The sequence below is a fragment of the Papio anubis genome, chromosome 11 (genome assembly GCF_008728515.1).
Source record: "Papio anubis isolate 15944 chromosome 11, Panubis1.0, whole genome shotgun sequence".
NCBI lineage: Eukaryota > Metazoa > Chordata > Mammalia > Primates > Cercopithecidae > Papio > Papio anubis.
The window spans coordinates 37,556,691-37,572,542 of NC_044986.1; the positions used below are offsets into that span (position 1 = coordinate 37,556,691).

A 15,852-nucleotide genomic window follows, 5' to 3' on the forward strand; every position below is an offset into this window, starting at 1 on the left:
CAATGGAGAAAGGCTAGTCTTCTCAACAATTGTTCCTGGAACAACTGGCCATCCACATGTTAAAACAATATATATACTGACTTCACACATTTCACAACTCATAATTCAAAACAGATCTTATACCTAAATGTAAAATGCAAAACTAAAACTTTTAGAAGATAACACAAGAGAAAATCTAGGTGACCTTGTGTTTGGTGATAACTTTTTTTTTTTTTTTTTTTTTTTTAGAAACTGATGTTTATTTTCTATCAACCATTTTTCCATGTTGCTTAAGAGCCCGTGCAAGAACAGCTTAAGACCATTCAGTGGTTGCTCCTACCCATTCAGTGGCCTGAGCAGTGGGAGCTGCAGACCAGTCTTCCGTGGCAGGCTGAGCACTCCAGTCTTCAGTAGGGAACTGCTGAATAGGCACAGAGGGCACCTGCACACCTTCAGACCAGTCTGCAACCTCAGGCTGAGTAGCAGTGAACTCAGGAGCTGGAGCAGTCCATTCACCCTGAAATTCCTCCTTGGTCACTGCCTTTTCAGCAGCAGCCTGCTCTTCTTTTTCAATCTCTTCAGGATCTCTGTAGAAGTAGAGATCAGGCATGACCTCCCACGGGTGTTCACGGGAAATGGTGCCACGCATGCGCAGAACTTCCCGAGCCAGCATCCACCACATCAAACCCACTGAGTGAGCTCCCTTGTTGTTGCATGGGATGGCAATGTCCACATAGCGCAGAGGAGAATCTGTGTTACACAGAGCAATGGTAGGTAGGTTAACATAAGATGCCTCCGTGAGAGGCTGGTGATCAGCCCTGGGGTCAGTAACCACAAGAAGCCGTGGCTCCCGGAAGGCTGCCTGGATCTGGTTAGTGAAGGTTCCAGGAGTGAAGCGGCCAGCAATTGGAGTGGCTCCAGTGGCAGCAGCAAACTTCAGCACGGCCCTCTGGCCAGTATTCCTGGAGGATATAACACTGACATCAGCAGGGTTTTCAATGGCAACAATGGCACGAGCCGCCAACAGAAGCTTCTCCCAGGTCCTCTTCAGATTTATGATGTAGATGCCATCACTTTTCCTTTTATAGATGTACTGCTCCATCTGGAAGTCAAGATTGGTGCCACCTAAGTGGGTTCCTGCTGCAAGGAACTTAAGGACATCCTCCTCCTTCATTTGCAGGACATCAAGGGCTCCGGACATTGTGAAAGTTTCCCTTTAAGTTACGACGGGAATCCAGAACAACGCCGTATGGACCTCTCTGTAGGTAGCGCGGAAAAGCGATAACTTTTTAGATACTACACCAAAAGCACAATTCATGAAAGAAAAAATTGATAATCTGGACTTCACTTAAAGTTAAAACTTTTGCTCTGTGAAATACACTGTTAAGAACATTAAAAGACAAGCCACAGACTGGGAGAAAATATTTGCAGAATACATATCTGACAAAGAACTTGTATTCAAATATATAAAGAAGTCTTAACACTCAACAATAAGAAAACTAAGAACTCAATTTAAAAAATAAGCTAAAGATCTGAAAAACACCTCACCAGAGGAAATACACAGATGGCAAATAAACATATGAGACCACATATACCATACACCATATGCCTAATGACATAATAACACCTTATGTCATTAGGGAAATGAAAATTAAAACAACAAGATACCACCTCACGCCTATTAGAATGCCTCAAATCCAAAAACTGACAATACCAAATACTGGGGAGAATGTGGAGCAATGCAAACTCTCATTTATCACTGGTGGAAATGCACAGTGGTATAGCCACTTTAAAATACTGTTTGGCAGTTTCTTACAAAGTTAAATATAGTCTTACCATAGAGCTCAGGAATTGCACTTGTAGGTATTTGCCCCAATGAGTTGAAAATTTACTTTCACACAAAATCTGCTAGGAATGTTTATTACAGCTTTGTTCATAATTGCCAAAAACTGGAAGCAACCAAGATGTCCTTCCAAAAGGTGAATGGATAAACAAATTGTAGTATATCTATCCATGCAATGAAATATTATTTAGTATTTAGCCATTAAAGGAAATGAACTATCAAGCCGCAAGACCTGGAACAAACTTAAGTACATATTGCTTGATAAAAAAAAAGCCAATCTGGGCTGGGTGAGGTGGCTCACGCCTGTAATCCTAGCACTTTGAGAGGCTGAGGTGGGTGGATTGCCTGAGTTCAGGAGTTTGAGACCAACCCAGGGAACAGGGTGAAACCCCATCTCTACTAAAACACAAAAATTTGGCCGCGCATGGAGGCTGAGGCAGGAAAATTGCTTTAACTCAGGAGGCGGAGGTTGCAGTGAGCCGAGATCACGCCACTGCACTCCAGCCAAAAAATAAAACAAAATAAGAAGCCAATCTGAACATGCCTAAGGTCTCCAATGTAATCTTGAGTAGTAATGGTAACAGAAAATATCTATGCATCTATATAACGTCCTAACTTTTATAAAAATGCTTCTAAATGTAAACATTAAGTGGTAATGGTGTTAAGTGAAAGTGTTTATGGGTTTTGCACTGATGTCAATCACGACATTAAGAGGTGTCTTTCTTTTCCTCTTTTGCTAAGAAGTTTTTGTTTGTTGTTGTTGTTTTTTAAGAATCTTGAATAGATTTTAAATATCATCAAACAGATTTTCCTCATCCACTGACCATTAAAATGGCCACATTTTAAAATTTGATTCCTTAATATTGTGAGTTACAATGATGTAATTTTAGTTGTTGAACCACTGTTGTATTTCTGATGTAAAGTTGTCATGGTCTATTTTTTAATACGTTTGATTCAACGTGTTGATATATTTAATGTGTTTACATCCATGTGCATAAGAGAAATGTGGCTATAATTTTCTTTCCTTGCTCTTGTATGTCTCAAAAAAATTAATAGGTCATGCTTCCTCTTTTTTTTTTTCTTTTTTTTGAGACAGAGTCTTGCTCTGTCGCCCAGGTTGGAGTAGGAGTGCAGTGGCACGATCTTGGTTCCCTGGAACCTCCACCTCCCAGGTTCCAGTGATTCTTTTGCCTCAGCCTCCTGAGTAGCTGGGATTACAGGCACCCACCACCATGCCTGGCTAATTTTTGTATTTTTAGTAGAGATGGGGTTTCACCATGTTGGCCAGGCTGGTCTCAAACTCCTGGTCTCAAGTGATCCACCCACCTTGGCCTCCCAAAGTGCTGGGATTACAAGTGTGAGCCACCATGCCTGGTCATGTTTCCTTTTAAAATAATTTTTAAAAATAATCTTGTAGCAGTTTGTGTAAGATAGGATTCAGTTGTTTCTTGAACATTTGTTAAGACTGCCTATAAATCTATATACAGATAACATCTTTATTGTAGAAGGTAGACATTTTAATATTATTGTTTTTGAATGATTATTTATTTGCTCAGATTTTCTAAGCTTTATTGGTGACTTATATTTTCATAGAAAATAATCTATTTCATCTAGGTTTTACAAATTTATTGAACATGGCTATTCAAATTATCCTTCTAAGGCTTTTTAAGTCTCTACAATAGCTGTTTTTCTTGTTTTGATTCTTTATGTTTTCCTTCTTTTTGTCTCTATCTTTATATTGGTCTGTTTATTATTCTTTCAAAATAAAAAAAATCTTTTGGAGGTATTATGTTTTTCTGTTATTTTGTTTTCTAAATAATTAAATTCTCCTGTGTTTATTTTCTTCTATATTATCTGAGTTCATTCTATCTTATTTTTAACTTCATGAATTAAATACTTGGTTTATTTATAGTTTTTTTATTTATTGTATTCTAAAATGTAAAGCCTATCAAGTTCCCTCTAAGTTCCATTTTAGCTGCACTGCACCAGTTGTTTATCTGGAGTGATTTCACTATCTTCTGATTTCTTAGTTGGACCTTGAGTTGTTTGGAAGTAAGGTTTTGTTTTCACAACTAATTTTTAACTGTTTGTATTGATTTTTAATTTTATTTCATGTTTTTCAGAGAACATTGTTCCTATATAATATCAGCTTTAAAAAATAAAAATAAAGACAGATTCTCACTCTGTCACCCAGGCTGAAGTACAGCGGCGCGATCACAGCTCGCTGCAGCCTTGAACTCCTAGGATCAAGCCATCCTCTGCTTTAACCTCCTGGGTAGCTGGGACAACAGTCACGTGTTACCATGCCCTGCCAATTTCTTACTTTTTTTTTTTTTTTAAGAGATGGGGGTCTCTCTATGTTGCCCAGGCTGGCCTTGAACTCCTGGCCTCAAGTGACCCTCCTGGAGGTTTGTTTCATGGTTATATTGTGTGATGCTGAGGTTTGGGATATGATTGAAGCCGTCACTCAGATAGTGAGCATAGTAACCAATAGGTAGCTTTTCAACCTTTTCTGTCTCCTTCCCTTCCCACTTCTGTAGTTCCCAGTGTCAATTGTTCCCATCTTTATGTCTAATCTTTTTTTTTTTAAATAAGCATCCTTTTATTTGCTGACGCCATTACAAAAACCGACTACATTAGCAATAAAAAAAGTGTTTTCTTGAGTTGAAGTCAGAGGCAGTTACTTCCCAAAATGTTGAGTAAAACAGTGTAGGTACCCATTGTTTAGCTTCCATGTATAAGTGAAAACATGGTATTTGGTTTTCTGTTTCTACATAAATTTGCTTAGGATAATGGTCTCCAACTGTATCCATGTTACTGCAAAGAACATAATTTCATTCTTTCTTATGGCTGTATAGTATTCTACAGTGTATGTGTACCACATTTTCCATTTTAAATTGAATCTAAAAAATTTTTTAAATGCTTTCAATTAAATTGTGAGATGCTTTCTTATCAGGATGTTTATTGTGTGCTTATTGAAATATACCTTTTTGATTTAGACATGTACTCAACTATATATAATTTTTGTATATATAAAAAGAAATATGTAAGCAAAACAAATCAGTTAAGGTATTTCTAAAATTCCTTCACATTTACATTTGTGTTCAATCACTTTAACTCAGTGGCACAAGTATCTGTTTTTCTATCCAGTATCATCCCATGTACCATAAAGAAACTTTGTGATGCAGCATTTTTTTAAAAGTGCTCTGGGCTTTTCTTACAAATTGCTGACACTGGCTCAACAGGCTTTAGTGATGGCTATGACTAAGGGAAAAGAGTAAATTAGTACTGATTCTGCATAGGTATGGATCTAGATAAAATTTGGGGCTCTGTGTGTATCGAAGGGGAAAGAGGATACTGGGGGACAAGTGGCAGTCTCAGAAACATGGTAGTCATTTTCATATTATATACACAAGGTAAATGAAGCACAGAGAAGTAGACTAATTTGCCCAATGATGCACAATTACTGCCATGGAGCCAAGATGAAATCCAAATATATGCAGCTCTGCAATCCTACCCTAAAACATAAATCTAGAGTTAATAAGTAATACCAAGTGTTGGGTAACCCCAACACTTTTGCAGACTAAGGAGGATTGCTTGAACTCAGGAGTTCAAGACTAGCCTGGGCAACACAGGGAGACCCCGCCTTTACAAAAAATTAAAAATTATCTGGGCATGGTGGTGCATGCCTGCAGTTCCAACTACTTGGGAGCCTGAGGTGGGAGGATCACTTGAGCCTGGGAGGTAGAGGCTATAGTGAGCCATGATTGCACCACTGCACTCTAGCCTGGGCAACAGAGTGAGACCCTGTCTGAAAAAAATATGTAAATGTGCTTCTCCTTAAACTCAACAGTTCCTTTAGGAATTTAGTCTAAAAATACCAGTACAAATGTGCAAACACATATAGGATCTACATGAGTGAGTCACTTCTCCAGACTTTAAATTGGAAACTAGTGTTGTAAATAAGGGTGGAGGGTAAGGTGGCAGATACACTGAAATTTAAGAGTCAGAAGTAGCAGTATCATTATTGGTGCAAGCAATAGCATCCATAACCAGCAAGCACAGTAGTGATGTTCCCACTAGACCAGTTCCGCAGTGTGATTCTGGGAATTTGTCTTGGCAGGCCAGTCTCCAAGATGGTTCTTTGGCATCCCAGAGATTCTGTGAGCTGCTAAGTATCTTTCAATAAATTCTCTTCCTGCTTAAACTGTTATATTGGTTTCCACTGATTGCAAGGAGAAGTCTAACTGATACACTGGCCACCTCTCTTTTCCTCCAAACTGCCAAGTTGTTACCGCCTTAGGATCTTTGCTTTCCATGTTCATCTGCCTTGATCACACAGGGCCCATTCCTTTGTATTATTCAGGATATAGGCCAAATATCACCCACCTTGCAGCAGAAATGACCCAGATCCTCCTCCTTTTTTTTTTTTTTTTTTTTTTTTTTTAAGTGATAGGGTTTCCTTCTGTAGCTCAAGCTGGGGTGGCACGATCACGGTTCACTATAGTCTCCATCTCCTGGGCCGGGCCTCAAACAATTCTCCCACCTCAGCCTCCTGAACTCCTGTATATCTGGGACTAGAGGAGCATGCCACCATGCCCAGCTAACTTTTTTATTTTTAACTTTTTGTAGAGACAGAGTCTTGCTATGTTGTCCAGGTTGTTCTCAAACTCCTGTACTCAAGTGATCCTCTCACCTTGGCTCTTCAAGCACTGGGACTCCATTGGTATGAGCCACTGCTTACCTCCCCAGATCCCCCTTCTGAAGAAGTTCTACACCCACATCTTTCCCTTTGTATGAAATCTCCCTGTTTTATTTGTCTTCACAGAACTTATCACTAGATGCAATTATTTAGTTCACACATATTTGTTTTCTTGTTTATTTCTTCCCCCCTCTACCAGTAGAAGCTTGAAAAATTACTTGCCAAGAAAATTGTCTGGCATGTAATATGGGCAATATATTTCTGTTGAATTAACAAATGAAGCAAATAATTATATACCTTTGTTTTGTAACACCAATTAAATTGGGAACATCTTTTGAATATCTATCAATAGGAAATTAGTTAGACATATAGGGGCATAACCATACAACACGTCTACTAAAAAGACAAAAGTGTATTTTCTGTATCCTGACACAGAATTCTGCAATATAACACTGAGTGAAATAGTGATGAAAGTAGTTTATAAAGCTATAATTTCACATGTGTAATAGGCATAGAATGAACATGGAAAGATATTAAGAAAACTGTTGTGAGTAGTTCATACCATAATGAGAACAGTAAGGTAGAAGGAGAGGAGAAAATCCTTGCTTTTTGCTTGATAATTTTTTGTACGTTTTTGCAACAATCATGTATGCAATGAGACTTCCTTATGGTTGCAAACAAACTAGGCTGAAAATACAAATTTATTGAAAAAATATCAAGGTATGATATTCTTCATAATGAAATGAAGGGTTGAATACACAACTACTGAAAGGGTACACCATAATACTGGGTCTCAGGAGATCCCAGAAACAGTGATATAAAAATTTTCAGATCTCTTCCCATCAATCTCCTATCTCAGCTTCTCTTTACATATCAGCTTTATCTCACTGCAAAAAAAAATTTTGTCCTGGTAGTAAAGAATGTTATTGTTTCTAAGTCTTTCATGGCATCTCATCTACCCTCATATCTCTATCAGTTGAGAAAGACTAATCTGTCTTTTCCAGGCCCAGACTGAAAAATTCCAAACTTTTGTCTGGGCGCGATGGCTCAAGCCTGTAACCTCAGCACTTTGGGAAGCTGAGGTGGGCAGATTTCTTGAGCCTAGAAGTTTGAGGCCAGCCTGGGCAATATGGCAAAACCCCATCTCTACAAAAAATAAAAAAAAATGAGCTGGATGTCTAGTTACTCAGGAAGCTGAGATGGGAGAATCATCTGAGTTTGAGAGTTTGAGGCTGCAGCAATTGTACCATTGCACTCCAGCCTGGGTGACAAAGTAAGACCCTATCTGGAAAAAGAAAGAAAAGAAAGAAAAAGAAAAGAGAAGGGTTCAAGAGATTCTCCTGCCTCAGGCTTCCGAGTAGCTGGGACTACAGGCACGTGCCACCACACCCTGCTAAATTTTTTTTGTATTTTTATAGTGACTGGGTTTCACTATATTGGCCAGGCTGGTCTCGAACTCCTGACCTCGGGATCTGCCCGCCTCGGCCTCCCAAAGTGCTGGGATTATAGGCGTGAGCCACTATGCCCGGCAGACATTAACACCATTTCTTTTCAACATTATATTTTGTGTCTTCACTGGTACATAAAACAAGAAAAATAAATAAAACCATAAAGATTAGAAAAGAAGAATTCACATATGATACAATTTGGGATATAGAAAATTAAACAGAACCTACATATAGATGATTAAAATTAACATGAAAGTTTGGCCGGGCGCGGTGGCTCAAGCCTGTAATCCCAGCACTTTGGGAGGCCGAGGTGGGTGGATCACGAGGTCAGGAGATCGAGACTATCCTGGCTAACATGGTGAAACCCCGTCTCTACTAAAAATACAAAAAACTAGCCGGGCGTGGTGGCGGGCGCCTGTAGTCTCAGCTACTTGGGAGGCTGAGGCAGGAGAATGGCGTGAACCCGGGAGGCGGAGCTTGCAGTGAGCCGAGATCACGCCACTGCACTCCAGCCTGGGAGCGAGACTCCGTCTCAAAAAAAAAAAAAAAAGAAAGTTTAGCAAAGTTGCTGGATATACAAAATCAACATATACACACTTGTTGCATTCCAAGCAGTCAAAAATTAAAAACTTAAAGATGATGCCATTTATTATAGCATTAAAATGTGAAATACTAGGAATAGATGTTTAAACAATAAGTAAAATATTTGTAGAGAAAACTATAATACTTCAGTAAAAGACACCAAAGAACAATGAAATAAATGGAGAAATATACAATGTTCATGAATTGGAAGATGCAAAGTTGCAAAGATGTATTTATGCCTAGTTGTTGGGTAAGCCAGAGGGTACAGGCAAGCTCAAACTGGTAGGTGGGTGTTAGGCAGGAAGTCAAGTGCACAGAACAAGACAGAGCACCACTGTGGATGCTGCTGGAACTGGGAGCTACAGGAAACTAGTGCTTCTGTGTGTGGCTTGGACAAGGGCAGCTCTGAGCAGCTGCATAGGCAAAGCTTGGGTGGCTGGCTCACTAGAGCCAGGGTTAGGGTTGCTTGCAGGGCTCCTCACAGCCAGCTTACAGGGCTCCGGGCATGTACACACTGTGGGTCTGAGGAGTGGGCAAAGAGAGCAGTGACCTGGGAAGGCACAAATTCATGCCATTCTCCTGGCTATGCCTCTGTCACCCAAGTCTAGAAATTGACACAGTAGCCACTAGAGAAATCTGCCTCCTTTAGGTACCTCATACCGGAGAAAACTACACAAGCCAAGCTATAGAAAATAAAAGCAATAGAGAATAGAGGTCAAGTAATAGAGAATAAAAGCCACTAGGACCAGGAAGGAAAAATTCCTCCTCCTACAATGTCTCTCCAGCTCCCAGTTCTTTAGAAGATTAACATCATGCCCACTGGCTAAGGAGAAATATTTCAAGAACCCAGGTCCATTTTTACTGATGAGGCAAAAGGCAAATTTGGGGCTGAGAGGCAATCAGTTGATAACTGGCATAGCTGCTTGATAAATAATGCCTAACAATGAGTCATCTTATAGTAGAAGGTATATCTCAATAAAACATTTAGAAAAGCAATGAGAAGTAGAACATCTGGATGCCTAATGCTTTTACAGTATGTCACTCACGGTAGGAGAAAAAGACTAATACTCAGGGGGCCTTCTTCAGGACAGGTAGCATTTAATCTACCAGAGGGGAGCCAAATACGCTCTTAGGGTCATCACTGAAGACTTCTTAGAACCATTTACAGAGCCTGTGCAGTTATCTGTGATGTGATTTGTCCTAGGTGAAGGAAGAAGTGATTTCTTTTTTTTTTTTTTTTTTTTTTTTGAGACGGAGTCTCGCTCTGCCGCCCAGGCTGGAGTGCAGTGGCCGGATCTCAGCTCACTGCAAGCTCCGCCTCCCGGGTTCACGCCATTCTCCTGCCTCAGCCTCCCGAGTAGCTGGGACTACAGGCGCCCGCCATCTCGCCCGGCTAGTTTTTTGTATTTTTTAGTAGAGACGGGGTTTCACCGTGTTCGCCAGGATGGTCTTGATCTCCTGACCTCGTGATCCACCCGTCTCGGCCTCCCAAAGTGCTGGGATTACAGGCTTGAGCCACCGCGCCCGGCGGAAGAAGTGATTTCTAAAGGAGGAGGGAAATGATTTCTAAAGAACCAGTATGTGGCATTTAAATTAATACCATGAGTTCTTTTGCATCAATGGACAGACATTTGAGACTCTGTCTCAAAAAAAAAAAAAAAAAAAAAAAAAGAGGTTAAACGTACATTTACCATAAGACCCAGTAATTTTACTCCTAGGAATATACCCAAGAGAAATGAAAACATAGGTCCACAAAAAAATGTGTACATGAATGTTTATAGAAGCATTATTCACAATAGCTAAAAGAAAGAGACAACCCAAATGCCCATCAACTGATGAATGAATAAACACCCTGTGGTATATCCATATAATGGAATATTTGGCCACAGAAAGAAATGGAGTACTGATACATGCTACAATATGGATGAATCTTGAGAACATTATGCTAAGTGAAAGAAGCCAGTCACAAAAGACCCATATTATTGTATGATTCCACTTACATGAAAAGTCCAAAGTAGACAAATCTATAGAGACAGAAAGATTGGGGTGGTGGATATGGGGGACTGGAGAGATACCTAAAGGTTGTGGCATTTCTCAGGACAATGGAAATGTTTTAGAATTGATTGTGGTGATAGATGCATAATTCTGTGAATGCTAATAGCCACTGAATTTTACACTTTAAGTGGGTGAATTGTATAATGTGAATTATGTCAATAAAATAGTTTAAAAGAACATGTAGACATGGACGACAGGTAAAATGGGCATGACTGTGTTCCAATATTTTATTTACAAATACAGGCAACTGACCAATTGGCCATCATTTGCTGACCCTTGTTATAGAGTAATAAAAACTAATTTTTCAGCTGGGCACTGGCTTACCAGAAAATAAAATATTACCCTTTCCACATGTCTTGCAGAAGCTTGTGTGTAACATTTGGGAACCATCCTTAAATGAAACAACGGTGCTTTTCTTTGAATCCCCTAGTCTTTCCTGTTCACTGGAATGGCTACAGCTCTACCAGCCATCTTAGATCATGAAATGACCTTGGAAAATGGACACCACAGATAGTGGAGCAACAAGATAGGAGCCTGGAATCCTCACACCATGAATAACTGTACTAACTCTAAATTGATTTCATCTAGACTTCTTAAAAGAAAAAAATTAGTTTATGTCATGTTTAAATAAATTTATTTTGGAAATTTATATTACTTCATCATAGCTGAACATAATTCCAACTATTATACCCCTTAAGGAATTAAAAAAACAGCTATGCCTTCTGGAAGGATCAAGTGGATGCTAAGGGAGGCTCAAATCTATGTCTGTCTTTTGTTTTGTTTTGTTTAACAGCAATTCATTCTTAACATACTGGCCTTTTAAGCTGGGGTCCTACAACTACTTGAGTTCATATTTGTAAGAAAGATGTAAGAGGATATACTCCCTGATTAACCAATCCTGTGTTAACTTTAAAAAAAATCAAATTTCATAAATAGAAGCAGAACCATATCTCTTATCAGAACAGTTCCACTGTTTACTAAGTCCCTGTAGCTAAATACAAGCCCCAGGGCTTAGACCAAGTCCTGATCACTATGTACACAGAGTCTGTTGTGGGTTTCCTCATGAGTTCAGTAGTGTGAATATTAGTGTGTGATATCTTCTGCTTTGCAGAATGCAAAAATAACAGGGTCCTCTGGGTATCCAACTTTCCTTGACAAGATTAATGTCTAAAAAGCTCTAAAAGTGTCACAAATGATCTCTAGAGATCATATTTACATTTGTTCATAAAGATACAGGGCTGCAAAGTCACCATAGCGCAACTCCTCCTTAAGAGTGTGAGACATAAACACAGACCTAATGTTCTCATGACCCCTCTTCCCCCAAAAAGGTATCTCTGTGTTGCAGAGTCACACTCTGTGATGGATTGAATGTTTGTGTGCCCTTCAAATTCATATGTTAAAGCCCTAACCCCCACTGTGGCTATATTTGGAGATGGGGCCTCTAAGGAAGTAATTAAGATGAAATGAGGTCATAAGGGTGGATCCCTGATCTGACAGAATTAGTGTCTTATAAGAAGATACACCAGAAAGTTCTCCGTTTCTCTCCCATGTCTCCTCATCTTGAGTATGTATCGGGGAAAGGCCATATGAGGATATTGTGAGAAGGCAGCCAGCTGCAACCCAGAAAGAATGCCCCTCACCAGAAAGCAAATTGGTCAAAACCTTGATTTTGGACTTTGAACTTCCAGAACGATGAGAAAATAAATCTCTGCGTGTAAGCCATTCAGTCTATGGTATTTTGGCTGTGTCAAAAGACTGATCCAAAAAAACAGTGTGAAGAAGTTTTTCCTTTAGCATCATTTTCCAATTATCCTCTGATAAAATCTACTTTAACACTGGCATGGTCATAAACTGGGTTTACACTCTAGACCTGCTTGAAACTTAAACTTGACCCACTCTCACAGATGATTTTTAGGTTTGTTGGATGCTGCAACTCCTATGACATGTAGCATGATCAAACATGGATTCCTGAGACTTGGGACTTTTGGTACTAAAGCAGGGAAAGTCCAAGGCACACTGGACAAGTTGGTCACTCTAGATAGGCAATGCATTCTATTCCTCCAGCTATTGCTCCATCTGCAGCTATGGTTTCTCTAATAATCCATACCATACAGATTCTCTCCATACACAAGAGTCAAAAAAGTCTCAGGCAAACTTCCTCTTTTTTTCATGTGGCCCACATCTGCTGCACAAGAAACACTCAGGCATCATTTGCCTTGACAAACTATGGCAGTGACTATCGATCCCAACATAGCAACTCTCCTTCACTCCTATGCCAAAATTCTCACTGGCCCATCTCTCCTGCCCCTGGGGTTTCCCAGATGTGACTCACAATACTACTGTAACTCTCAAAACGCAGGGAATGCATATCAAGTTCTCTGAGTATTGCTATTGAAGCTCCCTTCACTAGACTTGAAGGTGAGTGGGGAAGCATAACAATGGCTCTCCCCAAAACTTCACCTCATAAACTCATCTCTTTCAACATCTTTTAACCCATGAAACTGGTGAAAGGTCCAAGAGTGGCAAAATCAGTTCTTGGACAGTGGCTGCCAATACAGGGAGCAAAACCGATCAAGGGCCCCAGATGCTTGCTGCACTCTGAATTCCCTGGCCACATTTTCACCCATGGGTTGCTCCAGCTGGTGACTGAGAGCAGCACAGATAATAATGCAAGCTGGTTCCCGAAAGAAGGACTCCTCTGGCAGGTGATTTTGGCTTGAGAATTTCCAATAGCCTTTCTAAATCTTGCTTAGACTATTTGGCAGTCTAGGAAACTTCCACCACCCTTCTCTCCCTTTCTCCTTCACTTAGTTTCAGACTTGCATCCTCTCCCAGCCTTGCTTGGCTCCCTCCCATTCTCTCTCACAGGCGTTTCCTCTAATAAAATTGTTGCACATTTAATCCCATCACAACAACTTCTCATCAAAGTCAGACTAACGTAAAGACATTTCTTTGGAAAATATGCATCTTGTCAGCACCTCACTTTGGTGTTTCATAGTTATTGCTTTATAATAATGCAGGCAAAACTTCCAGTTTATAGTTATGCTACTAACCACAGGATGAATGAATGACATGGTAAGAGAAAAAAACAGGAAAAGTGATGAGATATTACTTTACATTTCTTTTTGTTCAACCACTCCATTTTTGTTAAAATATATGTCTAATTTGAATGAGCATCAAGATGAATTTTTAGTAAGAGTTATCACCGTGGGTGCTGAGTATGTGAGCGGGAACATCATAGATGCTAACTTACCTTTTAGTAGGTAACCAGGCCTGTGCCAGGACTTGGATAAGAAGGCTGTTACATGCCACCCTGGAGTTCCAAAGTAACTCCAACCCCAATATCACCATGTGTCTTTGTTCCTCCACATTTTCTTCTTCCCGTGATCACTTCTCATTTTTCCCTTCTATCTTCTTTTTCTTGTTTTGTCACTGCTTTAGAAGTCACTAATAAGCAATAGTGGGAAGCAGAGTATGTGCATAAAGAATGAAGCTTTCTTTGGCAGTCTGAAATAAATTGCTTAAAACTGTACCCCAAAGCAGCCAGAATAAAAATAGCTTTTTATACTTGTTCTCCAGCATTTTAAGTACCCAAAGGCCCCACATTCCATGCCCTCTGAAACTTTGTTTTAGATATGACTTTTGGTTGTGGCATATTCTCATACGAAAGTGTGTGAAAAACATCAATTTGCTTTTTTACTTTTCCTGTGAGGATTATAGAACCAAAACAAAACATCAAAAATTTTGAGAATACACCGACTCACAAAAATCCAATGCTTTTCTAGTCAAACAGGATTTCCCTATGTGATTTGTATCAAGGACGGTCATTTGTCAAAATATGACAACATGCCTTTGCCTTCATTACAACGGCAGGCAATTAAAAATGTTTTTACCACAGCCAGTTTGCTTATTTTTCTATTTTAAAAAGGTATTATAGCAGATATGCAACCGAGAAAGCAGAGAGAAAAAAATCACCTGCTATTCAAACACTATCACTGTTAATTTTGATGTATTTCCTGTGTTTTTTCTATGCATAATTTGTTTTTACAAAAACATAGCCTTAGTGGCTATTCACACTTTGAGTACTGGTTAACGCAGAAAGAAGATTAAACAATAGATTGGTTTTCAGTCATATTCTAAAGAAACAGAAGCCAAACAAACACTTGATCTGGTGGAAAGTCCAAGATTATGATCCTTGGCCCCCTGTTAAGGCCAGCAAGAGTATCTGATGATAGAGGCCTCCAACTATCTTAGTCCTGGATTTAAAAGGGCCTAATCAGAGTTAAAATGCTCCCCAGAGCCTAGCAATCATTGACAGTTTCCTCAGCTACCCAGCGCTGCAAACACAGGGAGAGTGCTGCAAAGGTGAGGTGTCAGAGACCAAGTGAAGTCTGAGGTTCAGCCAAGGGGACCCAGGCACACCATTCGGCCTTGTGTTCACCATAAAAAGCACACTGGCTACAGGTTGGCCCCTCTCCGGGCCACAGAGTGCCTAACTTAAAGGAGCTTACCAGGATGCCAAGGGCCAGCAGCTCTGGTTTTACAAGAGGGAGTCACCACAGAGAATGTGGTGTCTGAGTTACACCACGTCCACCAAGTACCAGCTATACGATCTCGGACAAATTTACTCGCCCTCTCTTAGCCTTAGTTTCCCCATATGTAAAATGGAAGTAATAAATTCCTGACTGCTGGGATTGTAGTAAGGAAGGGATTAAATGGCTTGCCAATCAGGTGTTCAGCACAATGCCCGCCCGACACGTAAAACGCGTTGGGGTTGGTTGTAAGACCCACAACCTCTCTCCCCAACCTTCCTCCGCCCCGCCACCAGCTGCCCAGCTGCAGCCGCTTCCGGGAATCAGTTCACTTCGGTCTCCCTCGGCCGAACGCGGATCCCTCCGCGTTGCGTCACTTCCGGGAGACTCTGGCCGCTGCTATTCGATATTTCCGATGCAACTGTCATGGCTGCCGTCAGTGAGGGCCCGAAATGGAGATCGGGTTAAGGGTTGCCCAGGGGCACTTAGAGCCTTCGGCTTCAAGGAGGCCTCTCAAAGGACAAAGGATGAGATTTTCTGGCGGCAGGGTGCCCCCCACAATCCTAGGAACTCTGTTGTCGCGCTTCCCGTTAACTTGCCGCTAAGTTTTTCTAGAAAACTCGTCCTTCTTGGCAGGGTGGGGCCTCACTTCTGACCCAGCCCTTCTTTGTGTACCAAGTTTTTGTTTCCGTCACTTCCCGCGGCCCGGGA

General features: G+C 40.5%; 2 protein-coding genes across 4 annotated transcripts in view; both read right to left on the bottom strand.

The window, feature by feature from the left end:
• Nucleotides 1-15,539, bottom strand: part of ZNF518A (zinc finger protein 518A) — a 76,787-nt gene extending 61,248 nt beyond the window's left edge. For 2 of the 3 annotated variants that reach the window (XM_031652601.1, XM_031652602.1), the window contains exon 1: nt 13,863-15,539. The gene's annotated coding sequence lies outside the window, so the exon portion shown is untranslated. The remainder of the gene's footprint in view (nt 1-13,862) is intronic. The other variant, XM_031652600.1, reaches the window with a different exon arrangement.
• On the bottom strand, nt 203-1,261 carry LOC101001328 (40S ribosomal protein SA). Its single transcript, XM_003904050.5, has one exon. The coding sequence runs from the start codon at nt 1,178-1,180 to the stop codon at nt 293-295; it is 888 nt and encodes a 295-aa protein (XP_003904099.1). The 5' UTR covers nt 1,181-1,261; the 3' UTR covers nt 203-292.
• Nucleotides 15,540-15,852: the final 313 nt, after the last annotated feature.